Source organism: Sarcophilus harrisii, chromosome 5, assembly GCF_902635505.1.
Source record: "Sarcophilus harrisii chromosome 5, mSarHar1.11, whole genome shotgun sequence".
Taxonomy (NCBI): domain Eukaryota; kingdom Metazoa; phylum Chordata; class Mammalia; order Dasyuromorphia; family Dasyuridae; genus Sarcophilus; species Sarcophilus harrisii.
This window is the reverse complement of record NC_045430.1, coordinates 19,179,265-19,197,732: the sequence shown is the minus strand read 5'-3', so window position 1 is coordinate 19,197,732 and position 18,468 is coordinate 19,179,265. Positions and strand designations below refer to the sequence as shown.

The window sequence follows — 18,468 nt, the reverse complement described above, 5'->3', positions numbered from 1 at the left end:
CAGTACATTCCCTTTTTCTGCTGACATGAATGAGTTGAAACCAAGAGTAAAGCCTTCCTCCTGGGAAGCAAATTTAAAATTCATTATCAAAGGCCTCTTGAATTTTAGATGCAAATGAAGACATTTGGTAGGTCAAGACCATAATTATTTTCTGCTATAATTATTTTTTGCAAAGGCACTGAATAAATTACTTTGGTATAAAGTACACCAACTGTAGACTGGTAAGGCAAAGGATTTATAATACTAATTTGTGAAAATGAGCATCTAACTAAAGGAACACCAATTTGCCTACAAAGACTGCGAGGAATTTTAACATTTCTGCAACATGTTATGTTATTCTATACTTATTAATTCAAGAAATATCGGCGGGCTTACTATTATCAAACACGAACTGCAATGAGTTATATAAGGGGATATAGACATATTGCATGACCCAAGGCCAAGGTCCCTCAAGGGCCACTTGTATTCATTAGAGTAAAACAACACAAGGGTCCTCTGAGGTATAGACAAATACTCTGACTGGACAGGAAGGACTGATCACCGTGAGTCAGAATGAAGTGGTCAAGCACTGCTCTGTGACTACCAGCAGACAGGTAACCATGAGCCCACCATGGAAAGCCAACCTTGGTTACTTCCTCTCAGTCCAGCAGATGAAGAGTACAATCGCTGGGATAGCTGTGTGATGAGAAATTCCCAGAGTCTATTTTGATTCCTGATGATGGCCTTTTTTGGATGGGAAGGAAGGTGATGAATGGAGGAGGGGGCAGAGCATTCCAAACAGGGGGATGGTATAGGATGAGGTAGGAAGATTAAAATCATACCCACATGTACACAGTACCTAGCACAACACAGTAAGTGTTCACTAAATGCTTATTTATTATTTGTTAATCCCCATATGAAAGCACGTTTTTAGGATCCTGACACAGAACTTACTTGTCAAGGTCATACAGAGTGTGTGAAATCCGTACGATGACTTCCACCCCTGCCTCACTGGCCAGTTTCTTAATAGCTGCATCTCGTTCCTTCCCAAAGGGTTCAGAATCATATTCGATGGAAAGCTTAGCAATGTTCCATTCCTAAAATAAAAGAATGCAGATCAAACAAACAGATATTAATAAATTATTTCCCCTCATTATAATAGTAAAAGAAATACAATTAGGCAAGATCCTTCTGTAAAGATACATTTTGAACACCATTAATTTGTATTGATTCATCCCCTTTAATTACTCTGTAGGTCTCTAAAAACTGCTCATATTTACAGCTTATAAAATGATCTTACGTCCATCTTCACAACAGTTAACAGGTGTATTACAAGTTATGATATCTACGGAGTTAATGTTGTTCATGGCTATGTTATCCCTTGCAAGCATTTTATCTCAAAGAATACAGGGAAATGGGCTGGCTGGCTGAAAAGTCTAAATCTTAAAAGAGGTGCCTCCACAGACATCCACAGGAGGCAGGAGAAGACCACAAGAAGGTGAAATCAGAAACTATATCCCAGGACAGGCGAGGGATTACTATTCCATTCAAGAATGATTTATCCTAGGATGGCAAACGTATCACTTACTTGATACTTTAATTTGAATAACTATACAACCAGGGCAATGGCAGACATTTATATCAAGAATGAAATGATGGGACCAGAGTGTGCATTCGTCATATACATGACGAATTCAAGAAGCATTAAGAGTTGAGGGGACATCAGAAGTTGGCGGTCCACTTACAAGATCTCTCATAAATGGTTGCATGGTGGCTGTTGCACTAATTGAACATTTCTAATGACAGGGAATTCACTCCCCTTGCCCCAAGAGGTCATTTAATTTCTGGACAGATAAAATCATTAACAAGTCTTTCAGCCAAGTTTCTGAGAGGAGAATCACATTCTTCAGGATTTTTCTGAAACAGATCCATTCTAAGTCCCAGGGAGCCAGAGGTACCAGGATAACTATTTCCTCAAAAGACTGCGAGTTAGGTGTTTCTCTGACATGCAGAATATATTCTGCTGTCTTGTACGCCCACCGTGGTGAGGCTTTGGAGCAAATGTTCCATCTGGTGTGGGCAAGTGAATCCCCAAGTGTTCCTAATGCTTAAGACCATCTCTATGTATATCTCTGACCTTCTCATATACACATCAGCATTCACTTGCAGTTGGACAACAGTAGAAGTAATAACTGTAGTTCGGATGCTTCCCTCACTTTCACCCTGGGAGTCCAGGGTATGGAAGGACAAACTATAGAGGTTCCCACTCCCAAAGCTGATTCTATCCATTACTCCATAAGTATATTCATTAAATGTTCACTATGTGCCAGCTACTGTGTCAAGTGCTAGGAATACAAATGCAAGCCAAGAGTCAGTTCCTACCCTCAAGATGCTTATTCAAATGGGGGAAATCAACACAAAAAAGGAAGCTGCAAGGGGATGTGGATGATGGAGGAATCCAGACAAGTGCAGTCAAGTGAAAATGGTTGGCCCAGGTACTCTCACTGATGGAGATTCTGGGAAGGGAGCACCTGCTAAGTGCCAAGCCCTGCTAGGCCCTTCACAAATTTGACAAGAGGAGCTGTCCAATGGGGGAGAGAAGGGTAGAGAGTCCCCCTGAGGCACAAAGTCCAGGGCAGAAGGGAGTGAAGGGCTTTCTGGGATCTCGTGGAGAAAGGCAGAGCAGCACAGCACATGCTCCTCCAGTGAGAGACTCCTCCTTTCCTGCACTCTCAAATATAGGGCCAGGACGAGAGTGCTTCTTTACTACCAATTTCACGCTCACAGTCTCGGGTCTGTGGCCTTCAGCGTTCTGCTCCCTCCTAGTCGCAATAATATACCAACCTCCCAGCAATCTCCCTTCTTTTTCTGTGGTTCAGTAGCTGGCTCAGTTTTACTTTCTTCTCCAATATTGTTCTTATATTTGGAGACTTCAGATAGATGAATAAATACTTAAGAGTTCATCAATCACCTCAGGTCCCTGACTTACATTTTCATTCCATCTCAAGAATGGCCAGAGTTTATATTTTCTTTTTTAAAACATTATTTATTTTTAATATGTATTGCTTTATGAATTATGAGAGAAAAACCAAAGCAAAAGGGAAAAACAATGGGAGAGGGGGAAAAAAACATAGAAAGAAGAAGTGAATATAGCATGTATTGATTTACATTCAGGCTCTTTAGTTCTTTTTCTGGAGGCAGATGGCATTTTCTGTCCAAAGTCTATTGAGATTGCTTTGAATCACTGGACCACTGAGAAGAACTAAGTTTTTCACAGTTGATCATTGTACATTTCTTGCTGTTATTGTGTGCAGTGTATTCCTGTTCTGCTTTTTTTGCTCAGCATCAGTGCATGTAAATCTTTCTAGACCTAGGAATGGCCACAGTTTAGATCTCACTGATAATGTCACCTCCATGACTGTAAATTCTGAAATTCCTCTTTCTAATCATACTTTCTTAGCTATCCATCTCTCCCTTTATCTTATATTTCCTAAACCTATTATTTGCCAAACATAGTGGGTACTATCTCCTTAATGATCTCCCAGAAATAAGAATGAAATCATCCCTGATCTCAGGGAGCTTATAGTTTCAGGAAATGTTTTCATGTAAGCTAATGTGTCCAATTACAGAGAGGATGGAGAGAACTAAAGTTTAAGAAGAATGGGAAGCCAGGACGGGTTGAAATGCCAGAGCACTTTATATCTGACCCTGGAGGTGATGGGGAATCACTGTGGTTTACTGAGTAGATGAGTGACAGATTTAGAACAAAATCTTTTTGCATGTTGAGTGGAAAATGGTCAGATTGGGCAGACTGGCCCAGAGGAGGTAATTAATTAAAGAGGCAGCCTAAGCATGAGCCAAGGGCTTGACCCATGAGCCAGGTCTGCCAAATGGCTACATGAGTAGAGAGAGGAGGCAACGTATGAAAGATGGTATGAGGTGGAGGTGAAATAAGGTCCCCTGACAGACAGGTGGGAGGCAGCATGAGCCAGGAAAATCATTACCGCCTCCTTGATTACCATTTCCTCCCAGATCTCAGTGGAGACAGTCCAGGACCTTGAACTCAAGAGCTGTGGTGCTATCATTGGCCTACATATCATTAGGCCTGCTTCCAGTCTTACTCTTGAAACTATTATTTAGGGGGGAAATTACTGTGGAGAAAAGGGCCCTTTTCCTTACACCTTGTGAAGTTTAGATTACTAATTATTGACTTAGATTACTGAATGATTACTGAATGATTAGAGTTTTAGTTAATCAATGAAACTAATCACTATGGAGCACATTAATTGCATCAGCCTTTACTAGTAGAGCTTGTAAGACCCAAAGATGATCCCTTGAGGGAGATAATGAGGATGAATGCAGGAGGAGTCAACCTGGGCAGGAGGGCTTTGCTCAGCACAGGAGTCTCTCCGGCACCGAGTGACTTCCCAGAGTTGTTACTCAGTTCTGTTTTCCCCATTGTTCTGGATTCTAAAGAGCGCCTCTTGCTAATCCCCAAATGATGTGTAGTCCCACTCTTCAAAGTCATACATTCCTTTGCATCTCTGGACCTCACGTAACCACCAAACTGTTTAAAAAGTTGTCTCTCTGGAGACTTACATGGACTGATGCTGACTGAAATGAGCAGGACCAGGAGATCATTATATACTTCAACAACAATACTATATGAGGATCAATTCTGATGGTCATGGGTCTCTTCAACAATGAGATGAACCAAATCAGTTCCAATAGAGCAGTAATGAATTGAACCAGCTACGCCCAGCGAAAGAACTCTGGGAGATGACTATGAACCACTACATAGAATTCCCAATCCCTCTCTTTTTGTCCGCCTGCATTTTTGATTTCCTTCACAGGATAATTGTACACTATTTCAAAGTCCAATTCTTTTTGTACAGCAAAATAACTGTATGGACACGTATACATATATTGTATTTAACTTATACTTTAACATGTTTAACATGTATTAATCAACCTGCCATCTGGGGGAAGGGGTGGACAGAAGGAGGGGAAAAGTTGGAACAAAAGATTTTGCAATTGTCAGTGCTGAAAAATTACCCATGCATATATCTTGTAAATAAAAAGCTATAACAATAATAAAAAAAAGTTGTCTCTCTGGTCACTGAGGGGCCACCAACCTCTGTCATTAGCCACTGCTAACTCTCATGAAAAATTACACTTAGACTTTTGGACATTACACTTGGACTTTTGTACCTTAGATCCTCATCACAGATTTTTATCACAACAATCACAAGCAACAACTGCTGACCCAGTGTCACCAAAAGACCGACAGGGACAAGAATCCCGGGAATGGTAGCATCCTCACATACCCAGACCACTAGTCCTGATTCCAACCCAGCTCTCACAGCCTCTGTCTTTTATTTCATTCTATACTACTACTTCCAAATTTCATCATTGCCATGGGTTCAAATGAGATATATAAAGTAACGATTACTCAATTCCCACCTTTATGTAGATGATTTCCAAATCTATTCTGTTTTTCAAACTACAATCCCATGGAACCAAGGACCTACAGGACATTTTCACTTAGATACCCCATTAGAATCTCAAAATCAGCACGTCCACTCTTCTTCCTCTACTTTTGTGCCATCATTACACTCTCCCATGGTATTGATGCTGCCAGTCCTGAGGTTAGAGTCCAAATGGGGTCAGTCCAGTATCATTGACGACAGAAAGAGATTCCGAGAGTAATGCAAGCAGATCTGTTCCTCCTCTTGTCTATTTGTTATTCTCTTTCCAATTTCATCTACAAATGCTTTCAGAACAATAAACTTAAACTGGGCTAAGCAGCTGCAGACTTGTTTTCCTCTCAATTGTTGCTCTTGTTTTATTTGAGGGAAAGCTTTGTTCATTCTCTATATAATGAGTAAGAGCCTTATGATCTGGATGGAGCCTTTTGAAGTGCAACACTCTCCACTTAAGAAACACGGTGCGCCAAAGTAGTATACACATGCCCCCACAGCTTTCTTGCCACCACTATGCTTCAGAATGGTTATGCTTCTTTAAGTGTATGCTTTTACACACTTAAGAAATGTGGGTAAAAGTCTACGTCTTTGTTTTTGTTTGGTTCTCATTTTTGAAAATCAACAATTTGTTTAAATAATTTTGACTGGAGATAATATCACAATCAACTTCAGTATCTGTATCCTTTCTTTTATTCTGGTATGGATCCAGGTGATGACTTATCTGGGTACAAAGTATTAAAATGACAAACAGGAGAATTTAAACTTGGGGGAAATCACAGCTCATTTTGTAGATGGGGAGTAGACAGGATCAGATGCAAAATGAGATTCAATCCAAAGAGAGAAAGGCCCTCTAGCAAGATGCTAGAGTAGGAAGGTGAATATCTGCAGCCTCCAGAGCAGTATTAAATGGTCTAAGATTGGAAATGCCAACTTCCTGTTGTTTAATCAACAAAGACTATTGAGAACAAGTGCTTGTTATTGGGTATTTCACTCTATTAGTAAACTGTCAAAGGCTAGTCAAATCATATTATTATCAAATCAGAGATAAAAAGATTCATGAACCTAAAAATCTATGTCTACATATTTATTAGTGTTTGCTACTATGCCATCAACAAAAGAATTAGTTTTACTATTCTAGACAGAACACATCAAATTTCTTATTAGGGAATTTAATACAATAACGCGTATGAATGTGTATATATGTGTATATATTTACATATCCATAAACAGAAAGAAATCAATTTATAAACTGGTAGACAGGAGCTAACTTGACAAAACACTTTAAAAGTTTAAAACAATTAAATGTATCATATTTTTGAAAAAAAAAACAGTGAATTCAAAAATTATCCAATCAAAGTCTGATTTTAGTTCAAATAAACGGGTTTTTGCTTCTAATGTTACTGCATACATTGGCTCATGTGTATTTGTATACATACATACATATGCATGCATATGTATATATGTATATGTATGTATGTATACGTGAACAGATTTGTACACTCAAGTGTATTTTACTTACTTTCTACATGAAACTCTTCAATGTAACTGAGAGAAAAGCAGGGCTCATGAATAGATGCAGTCATGGTCAGACTTTAATCGAGCCAGATTTCTTTCATGAAGGCCATGGAAAAAGATTGGGAGTGAGGTAGAATGGTGGGAGGCAAATAGGAGAGAAAAACCACCACCAATTCTGATCACATCTTCAGTGTCTACTTGGCAAGCAACAGAAAGCCCTTGTGGCCCCATTTAGCACACAACAATAGCTCTGCCATCAGTAAGAAGAAAGTTATTTCTCTCCCACTCCCACGATGACTTCATGACCAGGAGTTATAGGAAGATTAAGGGAAGCAGAGGTTTCCCAGAGAAGCTGAAAACTGTGAACATCAGTTTCATCATTTGTGAAATGAAGATGTGACCCAATTCTAATAATAACAAATTATGCCAGTTTGAATAAAACTGACTACTTCTCCAGGATTTATTTTGTGAATAAAGTAAAGCAAGTGGATTAGATGACCCAACATTTTATGAATTAAGATTCAACTACACAATTTCCCTAAACTTTTGTCCTTGGCTAAAATTTATACACCAAATATATTATTTTCATAGTTGAGAGTATCAAATATTAAAACATACCTTGAAAAGTCGAGGAAACACATCTGCTGGCTGGCCACGAATTACAAACAAACGAGAATTTAATTTTCTTAGATTGGCATCAAGATCCTCAAGACACTGTAGCAGAAATCTAGAAAGAAGGAGTAAAAAAATTAGTCAAAAAAAAAAAAGTTGTGCTGCATTACAAGAGATCTAGAAATATGAAATATACCAGAAGCTAACATATTTTCCTCCAAATCATATTCACTCAAAAATCTGAAAAACAGAAACAAATAACATTATGGTGAACTGTGTGCTAGACTTGGAGTCAAAAAGGTCAGTTCAACTCTAGCCTCAGGCATTTGCTAGCTGTGACTCTAGGTTAGTTATTTTATTTCTCCCGGCCTCAGTTTCCTCATCTGTAAAATGAAGATAACAGCTTCTTCCTAGGGTTATCATGGGACTCAAATAAGATGCCTGTAAAAGGCTTTACAAACCTGGATGCCTTATATATGTTAGCTATTATCATTAAAACTACAAGAAAAAAAATCTCAGAATTATATTGGACTGCTAACATTTTATGTAAGTGGGAAGGTACAGATCAAGTTATCAATACAGCATTTAAAGAATTGTCACAATTTTAAAAAAAATTTTCAAAGTTATCGAGATCTTAGATATCATCAAATTTCAGATTATATCACTTAAATCTGCCACTCTCCTTTTGAGTTTTCTTTGTTACCAAGAAACAAGGTCCTAATGATAGTATACATTTAGAAAAGCCAAAGATGTGAAGATTGACTTTTGCTTTTCCTGATATTAGCAAAGAAGATTCTTTTAACTGCATCACAAATGTTTAATTTTTTGAGATAAAACTTCAGTAAAACAAAGCCCTGAAACATAAATGGCCACTTAGATTTTGGAAGAATAAAACCAGTTTAGACACTTATGTATGGGTCTAGCATTTCTATGAGAAAAGCCTGGTGACCTCCTATTGATGCAAAAGATCCCATATATTTTTCTAGAAAAATTACTTATTACACAATCTTATCAATTACTTATTCAGTAGGTATTTAATGGTTATTCTATTCAGAGTGTTGGGTGTTCTAGACAATAGCAAAGCATAAAACACAATCAGTCCCCATTCTTAAGGGGTCTACAATTTAATAACAGCTAATACCTATAGACTACTATGTGCCAGGCATTGTGCTAAGACCTCCTTGGAACCTCACAAGGTAGGGACCACTATTCCCCATTTTACAAATGAGGAAACTGGAGCAAACAAGAGAGTAAGTGATTTGCTCAGATGACATGGCTAATACATATTTGACACTAGATCTGATCTCAGGTCTTCTGGACTCCAGACATGGCAATCTCTCCACTGAGAAAGTTTCCTCTAAACTAGAAAAACAAGCCTAATACCCAGGAACTAAGTAGAGAACTAGTGAGTATTATTCAAAAGAGGAGTTCAGAGCAGGCTTCCTATATAAGACAGGTCTGTAGGAGCTTAGGCAAAATATTACTGATGCTGCTACACTTAAGGTTTCTTTGTAGCCTGCAGGTAATGATGGAAAATGGTGACCATATTCACTGTATCTGCATTTGTGAAGACATGAGGCATTCAACAAATGATAAATATTTAAAAGTTCAGGATAAATGGACCTTTCCTTATATATGATACTCTCTCTCAAACTAAGAGCTAGCACCAATTACATGAAAAAATGTTCTAAGCCTTTTCAACAAAACCTGTAGGAAAGCAAAGGCATTATTTCCTATATTGTGATTGAATTCGTGAATTCAAGGATATAGACTTTTCAAAAGAGGAAATTCCTTCTAGCAACCTAGTTCTCCCAATGTATCTTGGGATCGAGTTCCCCAATTTCATTGATTTCATTTCCTTTCTCTAGTCTCTGAACTTGATCTTAAGGCTATTAGGAGATTGTCCTCTCCAGTCCCCTTTGAAACCAATTCCTTACAATAATCTCTTAGTTCTTCATAAATATGTGCCTGGGGATATGTGTTTCCTTATTCTGATTTGGAAGCTGTCTTAAGAGGGGTCAGGAAATCTCTCTTTCAAGAAGCAGGCATGTCAAATACAAATGAACATATTAGATACACTCATCGTTTCATCCTGCTCATTCTGCATTTTTTCCCCCTTAAAAGAGCATTTAAAAATATCTTTGACCTCATGTTTCATTCATCTCTTCTCCCATGGGATATGTAGGGGGTATCCTGAACCTTATATCACTTCTGGGAGAAAGGATGGATGCTTTTAATATAGCAACATCAAAGCATCTACATTTATATAATTATTCAAGTTTAACTACTGGCAGTAAAACATGGTAATAAATAAATACTCACTGAAGAGTAACTTTTACTTGTTTGGTAGTAACATTTTTAATGACCTTGAAACAAATAAACCAAGAGTTAAAAAGTGGAATGATCACTAAATTGGCTTGCTGAATTATCCTCTAAAGTATTAACTAGCAAGAGTAGGCCAGTGCTGGCACTTCTTTTTGGTTATTATTGACTTTTCTTTTATCACCAAAGTTGTCACACAAATAGGTGGTTCTAGTATCCTTAGGGAGAGGCAAGAATGTATAGTGAAAGAGTAATTTTTAAAAAAAGGCAAATTTTAAGAAGGCAAAGGGGAACAGAAAAAGACCAGGATTAATGAGCCACTGTGGCTTCCTGCTGGTAATGGCCAAATCAGGATCCTCACCACCTTCACAAACACTTTAATACTCAGCACTTCTGTACAGCAAATGGGTGGAAAGAAAGGGTTACAATGGAAGTAGCTTCACAGCTTTAGAAGGCTCTGTATTTGGTCCCACTCCACACAAACCTGAGGGACTGCAGCTAAACCATGGTGTCTACCTAGAAGAAAAGCCCAGCAGTGGAAGAAGTACCAAGAACGAGATCTGTCTGGGGGAACCAAAGACAGGCCAGCTATTACTAGATATGCTCCTTCTTTAAAGCACCTTTAGCAAATAAACAACGTTAAGTTTTTCATCTTAAATTTCATTATAGCAAGTAATGAAGCCTCAAGCTCCATTCTCCTTGTCCTGAATCTTGTCTTAAGCTATGACTTTTAACACAGAGCTAAGATGAGAACTACAATGATCAATTTGGTCATTACTCTTCTTTATGACAAGAATTATCCCATTCAGCAGTTGGAGACATGAGGCTGAGCACCAGTGGAAAGACCAGGCCTGAGTAGTGGCTTGGAAGTCAATTGCATGAACACGGAACCAGGCAAGATCATTACCGAGAGAAAAGAAGGGAAATGCCAGTTTGGACTAAAGGGGGCTGGGGTAGCTGTGTGGAGATGTCCACAGTTAGGGAGAAGGAAGTCCAAGCAGCAAAGGACTGAAACAGAGATGCCGTGGTCAGGAAAGTGAAGGGAGAATCAGGAAGGAAAAGGGTGGGCTGAGGAAGGTGAGCATTTCAGCAGAAAGAACAGAGCAGAGGCCACAGAAAGAGGCTATTAAGAAGCCATATGTGGACAGGCAGCATGGTCTGTTGGAGTCAGGCTAAGTGGAGCTCGGCTTCTGTTTCAGGCCCTAATCTGTATTAGGAGAGAGAGTTTCCTCACTGCAAGTTCTTTACACCAGTGGAATCCCAGGTCTGGCCCAATAAAACCAAACCCAAAGTATGTCACTGTTATGTTAAGACATTTCAGAGAGGGATGGGTGGGACAAAGCCCCAGTGTGTGGAGGCGTGGCCTAGACTGCCGGCCAGGAAGTGGAAATCTACAGTGTTAGCCCTTGGGAGGAGACACCTGGAACTCCGATTAAAGAGGGCACCACTGAGGTCAAACTGAGTCTTGGGGCAAGAGTCAGCTTTTCTCTTTGGCTCCTTCTACCTTCTGCAGTCTCTGACCTGGCCCTTCTCCTCCTGACACGGCCCTGCTGGCCATCCTTTCCAACACAGGCTGTACTTTCCCTACTTGCTCTCTGATCTCTGGGAGAGGGAGCATTTGGAACATGTCTTGCTTCTCACAGCCTCTTCTAGGTTCTCCCCTTACCCACAACACTCAATAGCCTGTCCTTGGAGGACCAGGCAACCCACGTACCTGTGTCTCCCACCACAATTCTGGAAGCCACTCTCTATAGACCTCAGAGATACCCCCCTTCTTCTCTCTCTCTTTCCTTCCCCTTCTTCCCTCACCAAGCTCAATGATCTTTCCTTCCCAGTGCCTGCCTTCCTCCTGAGGAACTTCAACACACACACATTCCCTCACAAATCCTACTCACTTCTCATGATCCACAAAAATGGTCATAAATCATACCCACAGATCATCTACAAATACACCATGAAGCTCTGAAATTCCCTTATTTGACCAGCCTTTTATCTGGAACCTTTCCATCTCCATCTTGGCCTCTCTTTACCTACTCTTTGTCCATGTGAACAGTGAGGTATCCTGGGAGTCAGGAAGATTCATCTTGCTGAGTTGAAATCTAACCTCGCATGTTAGCTCTGTGACCCTGGGTAAGTCACTTGACCCTGGCTGCCTCAGTTTCCTTATCTGTAAAATGAGCTAGAAGGAAATGGCAAACACTGTAGTGTTTTTGGCAAGAAAACCCCACATGGGGCGACAGAAAGTTGAATACAAATGAAAAATGACAATACAACTTTATTTACATGGTGACCTCCAGGTCCTTTACCTTCAGTTCTCTCCCAGGCCATCCCTGCTCTAGTCACTTTCTCTTCTTTTCATTGACCACTTGGTTTATCAGTTTAGCTTGACACTGCCCTCTTCTCTGGAATGTTTGGCACCTTTATATTATCAATTGTGCCCTGCCAAGTCTCAGCCTTGGGTCATTTCCACCACCTCAGCTTCTATAAATTTGAGCCCACCTCAAGTGGGCTCTCACTTCTGTTTTGGCGATCTTACCAACTCACTTATCCCATTCACCATAATGACTTCCAAATCTATCCATCCTTCCTCAAACTTTCCACCTTGCTTCCCATTTTACAAAAAACTGAGGCCATCTGTTCTTTTCTCTCCCTTTCTTCATCTCACATTGGGCACCTTCTGCTACTTTCTCCTCTTATACCCTTGTCTTACAATAAAAAAGATAGCCCTACTACTACTCCTACTCCCAAAAGAGACTGAAAAACTCAAAGGAACACCCTATATATACAAAAATACTTATGATAGGGGCAGCTAGGTGGTGCAGTAGATAGCGCACCAGCCCTGAAGTCAGGAGGACCTGAGTTCAAATCTGATCTCAGATATTTAACATTCCTAGCTGTGTGACCCTCGACAAGTCACTCAAACCCAATTGCTTAAGGGGGGAAAAAACCAAAAAAATTGTATTATATGGTTATGATGGAATACTATTGTGCTATAAGAAGTGATGAGCAGTACGGTCTCAGGAAATTCTGGAAATACTTATATGAGCTTATGAAAAGTGAAATATATTGTGTAAAAAGTAATAGTAAGATAGCTGGCTGTGAATGACTTTGCTATTCTCAGCAATACAATGATCTAAGGCAACTCTGAAAGACTTAGGATGAAAAATGCTATCCCCATTTCCAAAGAACTACTGGTATTTGAATACAGACAAAAGCATACTTTTAAAAAATCTTCTTTGTTTTTTTTGTCTATATTTTCTTTCACAACAGACTATTATGGAAATGTTTGCATGAATACACATGTATAAACGGTATCAAATTGCTTGCCTTCTCAATGCAGGGGAGGAAGGGAGAGAATTTGGAACTCAAAGTTTAAAAACATGTTAAAATTGTTTTTATAGTAATCGGGGGAAAATAAAATACTAATTTAATTTCAAAAAAGAAGGGGGCCCTACTCAACAAGTGATGTCACCATTCTACCCTGTCTCCTCTAACATCCTCACTTCTCATTTATTCCTATATTCTAGATATATTCTAGCTATCTCGGCATACTCACTCCATCCCCAACATGATCTTCCTACCCCCACTAACTACCCTTCTTTTTCTCTTCCCACTTTTTCTTCTTAAGTCCTGTCCGGTAATCTGGATTCTGATCTTCTGCTCTCTCCAAAGATGCCAATGAGCCCCTAACTGCCAAAGCCAGTGACCTTTTCTCATCCTCATTGTTCTGGACCTCTGTGGTCTTGGACCTTCTCCATCATCCTCTTCTCCTAAGTTTAACTCTCTCTTGGTTCTCCCCCTCCTCTTTGGGAGGCCACTCCTCCCCAGTCTCCTCCAGGTCATGCCCACTGATGGGGGGATCCCCCTGGGCTCTGACTTGAGTCCTCCTTCCCTCAGGGATCTCACTGACTTCACTACTGTCTCTCTGGGTGGCTGATTCTGATTCTCAAATCCACTCATTCAGTGCTAAGTTTTCTGCCAACCTCCAGTCTCACTTCTCTGGCAGAATTTCAGGCATCTCTAAGTGGATGCTCCATGGACATTGTAAACATGTCCTCTATCCTCTCTTTCCTTGGCTAAATCATTCTCTCTTCCAAATGTCTCTGCTACTGTCAGGTGCTGCTGTGTACCTGTCTCCAGGTGCCTGATCTCAGTAATTATCCTAACCCATCTCTCCTTCGCCCCACATATGAGATCAGTTGCCAAGTCTTGTTCTTTCCACCGACACCTATCTTTTGCATGAGTCCTTCTCTATACTTACACAATTGGCCAGTCAGGCCTAGGCCCTCTCACTCAGAAGTAGAATAGCTTCCTAAGACGTCTCCTTGCCTCTCATTTCTCCCCAGTTAACTCTGTTCTTCACCCACTTTTGCCAAAGTGATTTTTTCTATAAGCACACATCTAGGTTTTCCTACTCATAACAGCTCCAGCCACCAGCCATATTGCTGCTAGGATTTCCCATAGATCACTAAGTGTTCAAAGCCCTACCTCACACCTGGCCCCCATCACTCTTTCCAGCCTCACTAGACACTGACCCCTCTTCCTACACTTATCTTTCCAAACTGGCCATCTGCCCGTTCCTCAGGCATTTCCATCTTCATCTTACCTTTTCACTCCTTTCTCACATCTGCCTCCTAGATTCCTATAAGCACCACCCCAAGAAGCTAGTTCTGATCCCCCCAAATACTAGGACTGTCTCTTCCCAAATCCTGCTTTCTGGTATCCTTATACCCCTGCACCAAGTACCATGCCTGGTCTCTGAGGGGCACTTAATTAATACTGCTGATTGATTCTTCTTATCTCTACACATCTGCTGACTCTCCCATTAGAATATAACATCCTGCACAGTAGGGATGCTTTGTATCATATCCCTACTACTGCCTAGCACATAATAGGATTTGACTGAGTTTCTCTTCCCAGACAGATTACACAGATACCCTTAGTTAGCTTCTCTGCTCACAGGGAAACATGATCCTGGGCTGGATTTTCAAAGGACAAATTATATAATCACCATATTCTGATACAAGATAGGCCAATAAATCCAAGAAAGGCACAAAAAGATTTCAACGGTATTCTTCTTATGGGTAAATTTAGGAAGTGTTAGATAGAGGAGGACAAAGTTGCTCTCTCATCCTGCTCAGATTTACATCAATCCTTAGTATCACTGTTTTTTCTGTGTGTGTGTGTGTGTGTCTCTCTCTGACACACACATATGCACACGTATCTCAATAAGATTTATTAATTCCCTATACCATGCCAGGCACTGGGAATGGAAAGATGGTAAGAAAACAGCCTTTGCCTTCCAGGAGCTTAGTATGTTCTATTTTGGGGGGAACAGGGACACAAACATCCAGAGGGAGACACTGGCTGTCTTTCTGTATTGGAAGAGCTTGGAAGAAGGATTGGACTTATTTTGGCTCTCCAAGATTAGTGGAGGAAAAGTGCCACAGAGCCATTTTGGTCTTGACATGTAAAGGAAAGGAATAAATACTTATATAATACATACTATGTGTCTAGCACCATACTAAGCACTTTTTACAAACATCTCATTTTATCCTCATAACAGCACTGGGAGGTGAATATTGCTATTTACAGTTGAGGAAACTGAGGCAAACAAGGTAAGTGACTTGCTTAGAGCTAGAAAGCATCTGAGGCTGCAATTGAACTTAGTTCTTTCCTATCAAGAGATACTGGGAGGTATTAAGATCCTCACTCTTGGATGGCCTTCGAGCAGAGACTGATGAATGCTAGATGGGTATGTATGTTATCCTTTTCGGGTGGGGCTGCCGCGGTCTCTTACAACTCTCAAACTTTGTGACTGGATATGAGAGGAGGACACATGTATGAGGAAAGGGGACCCTCAAAGATGCCTTGGATGGATACCAATGCCTCAACCTTGAGTGCCTGGAAGTATGATAATGGCTGCAACAGTATTAAAGAAATTAGATAGTGATATTAAGGGGTGAGAGTGGAGGAGACAGTTCTCTTTTGACCTCTGGAGTTGGAGAGGCCTATGTAACACCTGGTTCAGTGAGACCAAGGAGTAAAAATGCTCTCTTAATTCAAAACCATTCATATATATATGAATGTTGAAGTTTGTGGGTAAGAGTTTTACCAGAATGAAGATTTTCTTTAGTATTCTATTTTAATTTTTCAAGTAAAATAAATTAGATCCTCATAATTTAAATTTATAATTTCATGATATTTAAGTTTAGTTCATTTACCAATGTAGCGACATTATAGCAAAGTTTACTTTACAATATGGTGTCATCTTTAGATTCTTGTTAGTCTTTGAACTAAGGTTCAAAATTTATCCTATAATCCTATTTTTTTCTCTCTCAATAGTCATCACAGGTAAATTTTAATAAAATCTCAACCCTAAAGTCCCAAAGCTTACAACATTCCCACTCAACCAGAGTATGAATCAAATACTAATGGAAATGAGGTATTTTTAAAAATCAAAAATAATTTTTTTTTGGAAATGAAGTATTTCTAAAGTTAGTTAATTACAACACTCAACAAAAAGCTAATCATTAATGGAGATGAGTTTTTCTTTTCACTCGAACTGAAAAGGGCTCAGTTTTGTTAACCTTTTATATAATTCAATGCATATCTAACCTTGATCAAATCTCTACTTTAAATGGGTGCACACACTTGGACATCTTCCAATTTCGCTTAGGTATCACATCTTCCCCCAAAGTTTGTTCGAGTGTTATCTTCATGTGAGACAGAGCTGGTTTTTAAATAGGCCACTTGATAGTACACACTACAATACATGGCCTGACATAAGAGCCCTATTTCTGTGGAAGCACAATTCTCATACTACTTAATGATATTGTGTGACTGTACCAATTTTAAAGCAGTCTGATGAGGTCAGGATAAAAAAATTGATCTATTTCCTTAAAATACCCCCAATATTCCCGAGTCCCTTTCTCTCTAACTGCCCCCCACCCCTTCCAACCTCAACATAAATATTGCTATTAGGAAAAAACTACACGAGGCTGGCTTCCTTATACAATTTCCAGAAGAACATTTCAATATGAATCAACAGAAATAGTTTCTTAAAGTAGGTCGTTGCTCTAGCAACCAGTGGGCGGCTTGGTTTATTCCCCGTCACAATGACCTACTTTCTCCCTTGTGCTAGAACAGCTTTATGTAACTAGAATTTTTAGTTCTGTCTATAAAAGTCAATAAAAGATAATGGCAAGTTACAACATAATCCTATCACTGCTAAAAACAAGGTATTAAGAAGAAGCATGTATTATACCAGAATTAAACCATATGGCCCCATGCTTTAGTTTATAATTAATTCAGTAATGAAAACTATACTTAGGTTATCTAAACCAAAACAATTACTGGTGACCTTGAGAGAGCTGCACGTAAAAAATCTTTCCCCAAAATGTTTCTTCCCTCATCTTCTCTGAAGTGAAGGATGACAATTTAAATTATTCTCCATGTGGGGAATCTTTAAAAAAAAAAAATACACAAGAAAAAGGGAACTTAGAGAAAAGTCTCCATTCACAGCCTAAGATTGAAACTAAAAAAGGTAAAATCTCTGAAATAATGGCCAGCAATTATACTCTATGAAGATGTACACTATCACTAGGTCACTTCTATTATTCGCCTGTCGATCCACATCTCTTCCCATGGATGATCATTTGCTTGAGTCCTCAGGCTCTGTGGGGCAACTCTTTCACTATACTATGGTGTCTGAGCAATGGCAAATAACGTGTTAATTCAGAGGAGTCCCGCCAGGGACTAAAAGCTCGGTACATCTTCAGCCACTGCGTTTCTGGCATACCGAGTTTCTGATTTTTAAAATATTCACAATCAATACTCAGGACGTATACCAGAGTTTTTTCTCTTGATAAATTTGCGGTCTCGTGGGAGCAATATATCAGGGACTCAAATACGACAAAGCAGACAGTACCTGGTGTCAAAAGCAAGGCTCTAATGAAGGGCTGATGAAAATGAATGAGAGATGAAAATGGAAAGAGGAAGGGAAGGGTTTCTAGCTGGACCTCAACAAGGCCCAAGAAGAAGAGCCAGTCAGAGCAAGGCAGGTTAATGGGAAAGTGCAGGCCAATCTCAGGAAATGAAAAATTATCTAGGAAACACAAGAAAAGTGGGAGAAGCTAAGGCTGAAAAGATGGCTCCTTTATTAGGGTGTTCTCAGAGAACTCAGAAAGTGAACTCCATCCTCCAAGCCATACAATGTTAAGATTAATCTGGCAACCACAAAATGTAGATTGGAGAAGGGAGGTAAACAGGTGAGAAAGGACAGAAAAGGTCTGTAGTATTTAAGGAGTGGTAACGGGCCTGGAAGCACAATGGTTAAACATGGGAGTATTTGTCCATGTCTGGATCCTGAAGGGAAAAGAGACTTTCAAGTTTCATTACAGGATAGAAGGACCTTGGGACCATTAACAGAAATTAGAGAAACAAAAGGGGAAGAAATTTGGGGAAGACAGTGAATATGGTTTGGACAAGGAAGATGGACTTAACCCAACAACATGAAATTTTTCAGTTCAGTTGTTTATTTTTATATTTTCTTTTC

The 18,468-nt window shown here is 39.7% G+C and overlaps 1 protein-coding gene across 5 annotated transcripts in view; it reads right to left on the bottom strand.

The window, feature by feature from the left end:
* CRY1 (cryptochrome circadian regulator 1) overlaps positions 1-18,468 on the bottom strand; it is a 68,577-nt gene that overhangs the window by 25,874 nt on the left and 24,235 nt on the right. For all 5 annotated transcript variants that reach the window (XM_031938547.1, XM_031938546.1, XM_031938548.1 and 2 more), the window contains exons 2-3: positions 7,596-7,704; positions 934-1,076 (exon numbers count right to left, since the gene is read on the bottom strand). In XM_031938547.1, coding sequence (XP_031794407.1) covers positions 934-1,076; positions 7,596-7,704 — 252 coding nt within the window. The remainder of the gene's footprint in view (positions 1-933; positions 1,077-7,595; positions 7,705-18,468) is intronic.